Raw genomic sequence first — 11,887 nt, 5'->3', positions numbered from 1 at the left:
ATGAATTGTTTATAAAGGAATTAAGAAGAGTTATGAATGAAAGCAAAATAATTTTTCAAAATGTATTTTTCATAAATTTGAAGAAATTAATTTAATAGAATAAGTTGAAAATAATGTAATAGTTTATGTAATATTGTTATTATATTCTGAGTATGTTTCTGGCAACTCAGAAGTTTTTTTCACAGGAATACTCCACTGGCGCTTGGACAGTGAAGTATAATTGTAACAAGATATCTTTAGAATAAAGAATATATTTGTTGTTAAAAAAAAAAAACAAGTTCCACTGAATACCTCTTGGTGTAGTGTCTAGTGCTTGCTTTGTTTCCCGATCTATAGCTATCAAGAATAGTGTAGGGGAAAGTAGGCAGCCTTGTTTCACATCAGTATTTACCTGGAAAGAATTGGTGAATAATGATTCATCTATCACCTGTTCTGTGAAATCCTAATACAACGCCTTGATCATGTTCACAATTTTTGTCGGTATGCCATAATGCCTTAGCAGTTACCACAGCCCTATTCTGTTGACACTATTAAATGCCCTTTCAAAATCGGGACAAAGTTGATGTAGAGGGATGATTGCCATTCTACCGATTGTTCAATGATGGTACGTAGTGTTGATATTTGGTCAGTGCAGCTTCTATTTGATCTGAAACCTGCTTGTTCGTCTCTCAGTACTTGATCAATTGCATCTTTAATTCGGCTGAGTATCATTCTGCACAGTATTTTACTAGCTACTGATAGAAGTGTTATGCCTTTCCAGTCCTCACATAGCCCTAAATCACCTTTCTTTGGCAGCTTCACTAACAAACCCTTTAACCATTCTCTTGGTATCTTTTCTTCCTGCCAGATCTTATTCAGGAGTTTGTACATGTATTTGATTATGCCATTGCCTCCAGATTTGAAAACTTCAGGTAGTATTTCATCTATGCCTGCAGATTTTCAATTTTTGAGTGATTTGATGGCTATTTTCACTTCATATTTCTTGATGTTATCTATATTAATGTTCAAATCTACCCCAGCTGGCTGTACTGGTTGGTATGGCATTACTATAAGACGTGTTACGGTACTTGCCTATCCCAAATTCATGTATTTAGTTTAAATGTTTAATGTTATATTTGTAATTCTCATCGGATTTTGTCAAATGTGTCGACGTCTTTTTTTATTATATTTAGGAGCTACGGAAAGAAAAATTAATCACCGCCTTTATTAAAAAATTTTAATTTTGTACTATAATGTACGTTTGAAGTTGGATTCATAACAAACGGGACATATATATATTATAGTTAATTGCTATTAATAAGTATTGCAATATGCATTGTTTATATGTAATATCAGTATTTAGTTCTAATATAATCTTAAATTAATCCTAATTCTATCTTACTTTTCAATTATAGTTTTTCATATGTGACGTCATGCTGTTTCTAAATTTCATAAATTCAAATGTGGCGTAATGTTTGTGCCTTTTCGCCATCGTATGTGACGTCATTTTAAAATTTATATTTTACTGCTTTTAGGCCTGAACTGATTCGGGTGTGTATATTCTGTGTTTGTCTTAGCATTATGTATTCGATTTTAGTTTTCAGTAATTAGTTTATACTTCAGTTTCATTATGTATATCACTTTCATATTCATTTGATAAAATTTACTGTTTACAATAGCATTAATTGTTCTAAATAATAAGGATGTTCTTATCCCAAGCATAAACACTACGCCGTATTTGACACAACCTTTTTCAACTTTTTATCGTCAGTGCTGTACAACTTTGTACTTTTTTTCACTTTCGATCTTTTATATCTGGGCGTCACTGGTGAGTCTTGTGTTGACGAGGCGCGTTTTGAACGTATTGAATTTTAAACCTGATTCTTTTTGTTATATGTTAATCATGTGTTTCTTTGTCTAATATGTTCTCCTAATTATTTGTATTGTAGTCCTGTAATATTTTGTTGTCATTTCAATGTTATATTAACTTTGCCATTAAAGTGCGTGGTTTGGCATGCCACAAAAACAGGTTCAACCCACCATTTTTATTCCCCGTTAAAAATGTCCAGTACCAAGTCAGGAAGATGGCCATTGTTATATTATTGTTCGTTTCTGTGTGTGTTGCATTTTAATGTTGTGTCGTTTGTTTTCTCTTATTTTTGTGATATTAAGATAAGACGTGGCACGGTACTTGTTTATCCCAAATTCATGTTTTTGGTTTAGATGTTATATGTGTTATTCTCGTGGGATTTTGTCTGATGCTTGGTCCGGTACTGTGTGTGTTGCGTTTCGGTGTTGAGTCGTTGTTCTCCTTTTATATTTAATGCGTTTCCCTCGGTTTAAGTTTGTTACCCCGATTTTGTTTATTGTCCACGGATTTATGAGTTTTGAACAGCGGTATACTACTGTTGCCTTTATCTGGTCTATTCAGGACATTTACAAAGTATTCATTCTATCTATCCATCTGCTCATTAAGATTGGTTAGGACTTTGCTTTGATACTATATCTGCACATTAATTTTTAATAGATAACATTTGTGTTCGCTTTGGAGTTTCCGTATATCGTCAGGATATCGGAATTCAAATTGGGACTTATTGTGCACCACTTATTGCAGATCTATTTTTGTATTGTTATGAGTTACAATTTATGAATAAAATCAGCAAAGACCTATTGAAATAACATTTTAAATTTTATAATACTTCTAGATATTTGGATGATATTTTGACTCTCAATAATGACGACTTCAGTATGGATACTAAAGAAATGTGTCCTGTTGAACTTACTTTTAAATAAAGCTTATACTAACAATGACCACTGGCCTTTCCTCGATCTTGATATCTATCTCATTAACGGAAAGCTTAATTTTAAAATTAATAATAAAAGAGATGAATTTTCATTTACTACAAATATAATCCATTTTTAGATGGTGACGTTCCCTTGTCAGCTCTTACGCTGTGTATAAGAATAAGAATAAGAAGAATAAGAATACTTTATTAATCCAATTATGGACCCTTGCGGGTTTTAAATTTAATACAATGATTACAATGATTTGTTATAACAATGAAATAATAAAATGAAATACATGACAATAGAACTCTGAACAGTTATTGCATGCACATGGAATAGAAAGTAATATGGGAGACAATCAATTAATTTCTGTAAGGATTATTCCCCTTTAAACAGATATGGTGTTTTGAGTTGCATACAAATGATATGCAGCCCCAACTGATTAGATATAAGGGTATTTTTCTCCCATGTACACACAGCAACCAATTACTAGATATTTATGAATATAATTATATTTTTTGACAATTGCAAGAATATGATAAGCACCTTAGAGTTTTACTGCAGTTTGTTTATAAGCATTTACATATTCCTGCAATTGTCAAAAAATATAATTATATTCATAAATATCCAATTGGAAATTACTTTTATGAGAAAAATATGTATCTAGCTTTCCATTAACATTATCTTTATCATTGAACCATGCTTTTAAAAATAATGTCTTTAACTTTTTCATAATAAGTTGTTTTAATCTATTAATTGAATAATCAATACAATATGTTTCTTTCAATTCAAGCTTTTGTAAAATAAATTTAACAGAGGAATACCATGTTACAGTGTTATTTTCATGCATATCTTTGTTACATAAAAACGCTTCTTTAATTAAATTTGAGTTACAATGATGTAATCTATGCAGATAGCTTATCATAGATATAACAATATCAAAATATATAGGAAATCTACCTAATTCTGATTGTACAGCAACATTTGTACTTTTATTATTTAAGCCTAGAATATGCTTACAGAACTTTAAGTTCATTTTATCAGCAACATTATTCTGGTATATTTTTTCAAGCACATTTGAAGCATCTTTTTTACAGGAAGCAGAGTTGGTTTTAAACATTCCCCATATCTCTGAGCCATACAAAATAATAGGTTTAATGGTATGGTCAAACAGATGTAAATTTGTTTTAATACTAGCATCTGAGCCAGATAAACATCTATTAAGTTTATATGAAGCTTTTAAAGATTTATTAAATAAGTCTTCTTTTGCATAATTAAATAGGCCACTTGACTGGAATATAACTCCAAGGTATTTATATTTGAAAACAGTTCCAATTAATTCATTTTTAAAATAAAATGGTTCTTTTATGTGGCGTCCACTTAAAGATTAAGACTTTAGTTTTTTTTTAAGTTTACATTAAGGCACCAGGTATCACAGTATGATTACAATGCCTTCAATCGCTTTTGAAGTCCATCTGCAGAATCAGAAAATACAATGACATCATCTGCATACATAAGACAGTCTATGCGACTAGTGCTGAGTTTTACACTATCAGGACAATTTAGTAAACAGTTAGGTAGATCATTTATGAATAGATTAAAAAGGGCAGGGCTTAAAAATCCCCTTGTCTAACCCCAATATAAGAGTTATAACATGGACCTAGTTTGTTATCAACTTTTACTCTTAAATTATTAAGTGTATACATGTGTTTAATTAACTGGTAAAATTTTCCCCCAATGTCTGACTTGAGCATTTTGATAAGAATACCTGGGTGTATCACAGTATCAAAAGCTCTTTTAAAGTCAATAAAACAAGCATAAAATTTACTTCCCTTACAGTTAGTATATTTATCAATTAAGCATTTGAGGATAAACATGTGATCTGTTGTCCTTGATTTATTTCTGAATCCAGCTTGGCAATCAGTCAAAATATTTCTCTCATCTAAATGTTAAGAAAGTCTTGTATTTAACACAACATTAAATAACTTTCCAATACAAGAATTTATAGCTATACCTCTGTAATTTTCAGGGTTATTTATATCTCCTGATTTATGTATAGGTATACAGTATCCTTCACACCATAGCTTTGAATATGTACTATGAGTAGTATCAAATTAAAAAGTTTATTAATGCAGCCTACAAGGGCTGTATATATTTCAACTTGTACGATTCGCTCGTGTATGTTACAATTTTTTAGATTTTTAAAGTTAATACTGTGAATGACCAAAAACATTATTCTTTAATCTTTCTTTTTGACTTCGTGAAGGCGAGACAACAAAATGTGAACAGCTATCGTTGTCCAGGCTACAAATCCCTCCCTGTTATAACAATAAGTGTTGTCAGTATATTTATCGTATTTTCATTGAACTATCTAATACAAATAAACTGTCGTCGTAACAACAGTCCTGTTCTTTTTTCTTCCGAATTAGACTTGCATCAATAATGTATTTTTATAAGTATCAAGACGGGTGCAAAGTTTACAGGATCCACCTCCGACGCTACTGTGACCAACCCATGTTTTTTTAGTTGTTTTTTTCGATCAGCTCAGTCTTTCGAGTTCTATTTTGTGCGGATAGTAATCAAAGGTACCAGGATTATAATTTAGTACGCCAGACGCGCGTTCGTCTAGATAAGACTCATCAGTGACGCTCAAATCAAAAATATTTATAAACCCAAACAAGTACAAAGATGAAGAGCATTTAGGATCCAAAATTCCCAAAAGTTGTGCCAAATACGGCTAAGGTCATCTATGCCCTGTTTTCTTTTTTCGTCTGCAGTACATTTTTTAAGTGACATTGTCAATATGAAAAAGAATGTTTTTTTTTTATTTTGCTAATGTGTATATAAACCGTCTTATATCTCAAACTATGGATTGTGTTTGCTAACAAAACACAAAAAATTGACATGTTGAGTGTTTGAGGCTAAGTAATCTTTTGTCATTTACATTTCTCATGTCCAGAAATTGATTTTAAAACACAGGATGAATAGAAGGGGATCAATCATTCCAAGAGAGCCTTGGTTTACTGATTGACGCATCAGACTACTAATACAACGGTTCCTAGCTTGATACCCGTTCACTGAATTTTCGGCTATGTCTTGACTCAATTTACGGGTAAAGTCTTGAGAAACGATGATAATCCGTCGGAAGGGGATGACAAACGACTGAACTGAACAGTTAGACCCATATATCTTGCACGTTAGAGACACTTTGTAGATTTCGAAAAGAGAAAGGAAAAGAGATTATTATAATTTGCAAACATCTATTTTCAAATCCACTCACCGTGAACACATATGTTTAAACGTTCATTCCACAAAATCCCCAAAAACGTTTAAAATTAATTTTATCCACACAAGAGAATAAGCAGTTATACAAATGGTATCGACTATTGTTTTACAGCTAATTGATGTTAGTGTACTTTCGCTCATTCTACAAATACTGGTTTTTGTTTCTTTTGTTATAACTCCTTTTAGTCTTGTTGAAATTTCTTACTATCATCACGCATCATCGATTTAAAACTGAAGAACAATTAAGATTAGATAACAGTATATTTTATTAAGGAATCGGTTGATTTATTTTTTCATAATTTCTAATCGTGGTTACAGTTTCCATCCGTTGAAACTTGTATGCATATCAGCTCGACTAACGATAATTCCATCTATACTATCAGTGGGGTGAGTACGTATGTAAACAACATCTCCCTGGGTTAGTTCTGCTACAACACTTCCGGTTACTGTATGTATATCGTCAACCCCGTCGCTGTCTGTTAAAATGGCACCGAATGGATTAGAATTGATAACCAGCTGAGAAAAGTTAAAATTGTGTCTACCACAAACAACAGTCCAGATAAAAACGTATACGCCATTAACTGGAGCAGTAAACATCCCATTGTGTTTGTTAAAGGCAAGTCCAACGTTTGTCTTGACGTCATCAAATACGAGTATGTGATTTTGTCCTGGTTGCAATTCGTCTTTACTCATATAGGCATAAAATGCTACAATGCTATCATTCAATTCTGCAAATATCAACGGAAATTATTATAAGATTTGAAATTGTACATTGTTATCAAAGGTACGAGGATTATAATTTAGTACGCCAGACGCGCGTTACATTACGTTTCCGTATCATTTGTGGTTGTAGGGAGTCGATACGTATATAAAATGCAAAGATAATTATGTTTAATAGCTAAATTTCTACTTAAGGTGGCTCGTGGGTATAAAAATTTCATAAACATTTATATTTTCATTATAAATTTTATTTATTACACTATTAGTTATTACTTTTTGATATGGTACAAAAATCAACCCAAAAAATCAATTTGGTTTGACCCCAGATGACTTTTAAAATATTTATATCATTGAAAAAGCTCCAAATTATCTCCCTTTGGTGCAAAAATGCCATTTTTGTCATTAAATTTGAAATATCTTTTTTAACTCATCGGTCACCTATATTTTTTATTATTGTCTTCAAATAAGCTGTACATAAACTAAATAATTGTAGAATTTAAGCGATTTCTTATATTAGGTTATTTTTTTATTTCGAAATTACCTCAATTTCGCCTATTAGTTCAACAGAAAAAAAAGGACATCAACAAAAATGTATGCTTCTTCCGGAGGCAGATTGTGAGCTTAAATGAACGGTTACCCCATTTTTTTATTGCATTTTTCTTTTAAGTATATGATAACGTTTATTTATGAAAAGATATAGCGAAATCCTATATTAGAAAAAAAATGATTTATACCCAGGAGCCCCCTTAAATATGCCCATAACTGACCACACTTAAAAGACAATGTCAATAAAAGATATGATGACAAATACATGTTTATAAATATGGTAACAAAAATCAGACAACAATCCAAATGCTGAAGTCAACGTCAGAATATTGGAAGTACAAATGAAGTTTAAATTTGAGAATGGAAATGGGGAATGTATCAAAGAGAAAGCAATCCGACTATAGAACCGATAACAGCCGTGGGACACTAACGGTTCTTCAATTCAGCGGGAGAATACCGCACCCGAAATCGTGCTTCTGTTGGCCGCTCAACGACAACATACACCATTCAGTAATAATGGATGTCATCATAACTCCGAAATATATAAAAGAAACTAAAATTATAAATTATAAAAGACTACCAAGGCGAGAGACTCCTAACTTGGGACAATAAAATTAAGAAAGGAAATGGGGAATGTGTCAAATGAACAATAACCCGACCATAAATAAAACAACAGCCGAAGGCCACCAATTTGTCTTCACTGTAGCGTAAAACTCCCGCACCCGTAGGTGTCCTTTAGCTGGCCTTTAAAAAATATGTATACTAGTACAGTGATAATGGAAGTCATACTAAACTCCGAATTATCCACAAGAAACTAAAATTAAAAATCAAACAAGACTAACAAAGGCCAGAGGCTCCAGACTTGGGACAGGCGCAAAATTGCAGTGGTTTTAAACATGTTCATGAGATCTCAACCCTCCCTCTCTACCTTTAACCAATGTAGAAAAGTAAACACAGAACAATACGCACATTAAAATTTAGTTCTTGAAGTCCTAGTCCGATGTTCGAATATGTAACAGAATGTATGTATCAAACTGAGTCTTTTTAACCTGTTCGATATACTATACCTAATCGTTTTGTTAGAGAATGTCTTTCCTTCTTATTTCTGGTTTTCTCTTCTGTTATGGACTTAATCGACTGACGTAGTGCGTAGTCTAGAAACGAATGGCTGCTGATATTTCCAAAGTCACGTGCTTCTGTCTGTTTCCATGGTTTTATTTCATAGCCCCCATCTGATTGTTTCTGTCTCGCTTCATTGATTGATTTTCCTTCCAGCATAGAAATATGTTCAACAGCCTCGTTTATCTGTTTCTCATGGGTTTGAATTTGTATTTCCTGAATATTTATGTAGCGTTGCTGCTCTTCGATAAGTGTCTTTTGACTTTGAATGTGTTCTTCCTGTCTATACAGCTGCTCAGTCATTTTCATTACCTTATGTTCCAATTTTAAAATCTTTGGGTCCTGAAAGTTCTGTATTTCTTCACGCACTAGGTCACGAATCTTATCGTACTCTATACATTGAGTTTCACTTTTCACAGAGAATGCAAGAACACAGAGAAGAAATCCAAAGACAATCAACGTCATTATTACAGTTAGGTCTGTTCTTATTTCAATAGGAATTCATATACGTAGGTGTTAAAGATAATACGAGGTTATCTCGGGGTTCAGTTCATGACTGTATATACATTTCTGTTGTATCTAATACAATGGAATTACGATTTAAAGTAAACTCACCAAAAAAATGAACTTCGAGGAAAATTTTAAAAGAAAGAAAGAGACAGAACCATTGTTAAAGTAAAAGTAACAAAAAATGATTATAACAAGACGACAACAGTACCGATAGTAAAATCATCTGCTCCGGCAAGTTAACAATGTATATACTGCAGCAGCCAAATTGCATTGACTGTATATTCATATGTGATCGCCTTGTTTATGACGATGACAATGTGTTTTCGTAGAGTTTTTATTTATGACGTCAATAAAGCATATAGGTTCGCGGAATGTTTACGTCATCCACTTAAAATTAATACATGACGGTGCTTACCCTAAATACTTCATGTAGAGCAGTAATAAGAGTTGCAGTATATAAAAGTGACCATACATTGTCTTAATATCAATTGTATTTGTACTCGGCTCGAAACAGGTAGAAATGGTCGGCACTGTCTCGCTTTCTAACTGTTTCTCAGCCTTGTACAATTAACATTGAAACTTTAAGACAACGTATGGTTATTATATGTTAGCGGCAATAAACACAATTTGGCATTAAGCTTAAATCCTATGCAATAAGCTAACGCCTAGGCATTAAGTTATTGAGAAACTTTTAGGCATTAAGCTGATTTCCTGAAATATGATGATGATTATTCATCCACGTGCCGAACATAATTTTAGGCAATAAGTATACAACTTTGGAATGTATGCATAAATCTATTTTGTGATTTATTCTTGATATTAAGTCGTTTCTTAGTTATATTTCGAATATTACATGTATAAGTATACATACATTTGACAGCTAGGTCTTCAAATTTAGTCAGTTTATTTAGTAACTTTAGCAGTTAAAAAAACAGGATTAACTCAAGTCAATTAATTAAATTTTTTGTGGCTTTACAAAATATTAAAAAGGTTTTTAAAAAAGTGAATGTATACAATTAAAAAAGTAAGAGATTCTTTAGAATAATTAAAATATTTATTTGAAAATTTGTACACTTGAATACTTCACAATTCAAGCTGATCTGAACTGGTCAAATGTAAACAAAATTAAAATATGATTTTTTTTCCTCACACCATTTTCCAATCTTTATATTGGATAAGTAAATTTTCTTTGTTCACAGTTCACCAACCTTTGATAACAAAATGATTTCATGGTGTTATTGGCAATCAAATCACATGTTCTTTTTTTATATTTCGGATGAAACTGTAGCCTGTAGTTTTGCATCAGTAAAATTATATGTTTATCTTTTGTTCATATTCAAACATATGTAAATGTTGTAGTAATAAAATAAGTTGAAGTACTCTGAGTATTTATATGGAAGATGCACGATATTTGCCTTCGATTTTTTAAGTATCATGGAAACCGTGACACCTCAAATTCAGCTCCCTCAAAGCATATAATGATTTTACCGATTATGTATTTAATTTTAACTATTTACAATTAGTTTGTACAATTGTAATATAAAACATAGTTATATTTGTTTTTACCAATGGTTTGTTCCAAAGAGTTTAAATGTAAAATTAAAATATCAAACTTAATAATCACCTTCGATTTAAAACTAATGAATATTTCCAAATGATTAATCGGTTTTTGAATTAAAGTTGTTGTTTAAATTTGATCCAGTATTTCAATTATTTTATTTACAATTTTCTTTTACGCCAATATTTAGGACAGCGGTAAGAAGATTTTTACCAGATGGTAAATTGTGGTTTGCCATTATGTCGTCTAATCTTTTAATTACCAAACGTGACTTATTCCCGATTGTGACAGTTTTGCTGAATGTGAATTCGCATTACTATAAGACGTGTTACGGTACTTGTCTATCCCAAATTCATGTCTTCAGTTTAAATGTTTAATGTTATATTTGTAATTCTCAACGGATTTTGTCAAATGTGTTGGCGTCTTTCTATTATATCTATGTGTTATGGAAAGAAACACTAATCACCGCCTTCATTTATTAGATTTAATTTTGTTCAACGTAATCTGTACGATAATTTACGTTTGAAGTTGTATTCATAACAAACTGGACATAAAATTATATATATTATAGTTCATTGCTATTACTAAGTATTGCAATATGCATTGTGTTTAAATGTAGTATCAGTATTTAGCTCTAATATAATCTTAAATTAATCCTAATTCTATCTTACTTTTGAATTATAGTTTTTCATATGTTAGTTTTGTACTGTTTCAGAAATTTCATAAATTCAAATGTGACGTATTTTTTGTGCCTTTTCGCCATCGTATGTGACGTCATTTTTATTATTTATTGCGTCCTGGACTGAGTCGGGTGTGTCTATTCTGTGTTGGTCTTAGCATTATGTATTCGGTTTTAGTTTTCTGTAATTAGTTAATATTTCAGTTTCATTATGTATATCTCTTTTATATTCATTTGATAAATTTTACTGTTTGCAATAGCATTATTTGTTCTAAATAATAAGGATGTTCTTATCCCAAGCATAAAAACATAGCCGTATTTGACACAACCTTTTTCAACTTTTGATCTTCGGTGTTGTATAACTTTGTACTTTTTTTTCACTTTCGATCTTTTATATCTGGACGTCACTGATGAGTTTTGTGTGGACGAGGCGCGTTTTTGGCGTATTGAATTTTTAACCTGAAGCTTTTTGTTATCTATTAATCATATGTTTCTTTGTCTAATATGTTCTCCTGTTTATTTGTATTGTAGTCCTGTAATATTATGTTGTCATTTCAATGTTATATTTAACATGGCCATTAAAGTGCAAGGTTTGGCATGCCACAAAACCAGGTTCACCTTTGTTTCCCCTATAAAAATGTCATGTACCAAGTCAGGAAGATGGCCATTGTTATATTATTGTTCGTTTCTGTGTGTGTAAAATT

The 11,887-nt window shown here is 31.6% G+C and overlaps 1 protein-coding gene across 1 annotated transcript; it reads right to left on the bottom strand.

Annotated features, from left to right (window-relative positions):
- Nucleotides 1-6,363: 6,363 nt before the first annotated feature.
- On the bottom strand, nucleotides 6,364-8,901 carry LOC134694488 (caprin-2-like). Its single transcript, XM_063555499.1, has 2 exons — nucleotides 8,385-8,901; nucleotides 6,364-6,779 (listed from the first exon to the last, which is right to left on the bottom strand). Exons 1-2 carry the CDS (start codon nucleotides 8,899-8,901, stop codon nucleotides 6,364-6,366), a joined length of 933 nt encoding a protein of 310 aa, XP_063411569.1.
- Between the last annotated feature and the right edge of the window lie 2,986 nt (nucleotides 8,902-11,887).

The sequence above is a fragment of the Mytilus trossulus genome, chromosome 13 (genome assembly GCF_036588685.1).
Source record: "Mytilus trossulus isolate FHL-02 chromosome 13, PNRI_Mtr1.1.1.hap1, whole genome shotgun sequence".
NCBI classification, from domain to species: domain Eukaryota; kingdom Metazoa; phylum Mollusca; class Bivalvia; order Mytilida; family Mytilidae; genus Mytilus; species Mytilus trossulus.
Note: the sequence above shows the minus strand (reverse complement) of the source record. Positions and strands in the feature narration are given on the sequence as shown.

Bases quoted from the DNA above. Each gene is read 5' to 3' on its own strand.
- LOC134694488 (XM_063555499.1), bottom strand. From the start codon at position 8,901: ATGACGTTGATTGTCTTTGGATTTCTTCTCTGTGTTCTTGCATTCTCT. The intron at 6,780-8,384 runs GTATAGTATATC...TGATATTTGCAG, and splicing joins TTCTCTAACAAAACGATTAG to AATTGAATGATAGCATTGTA.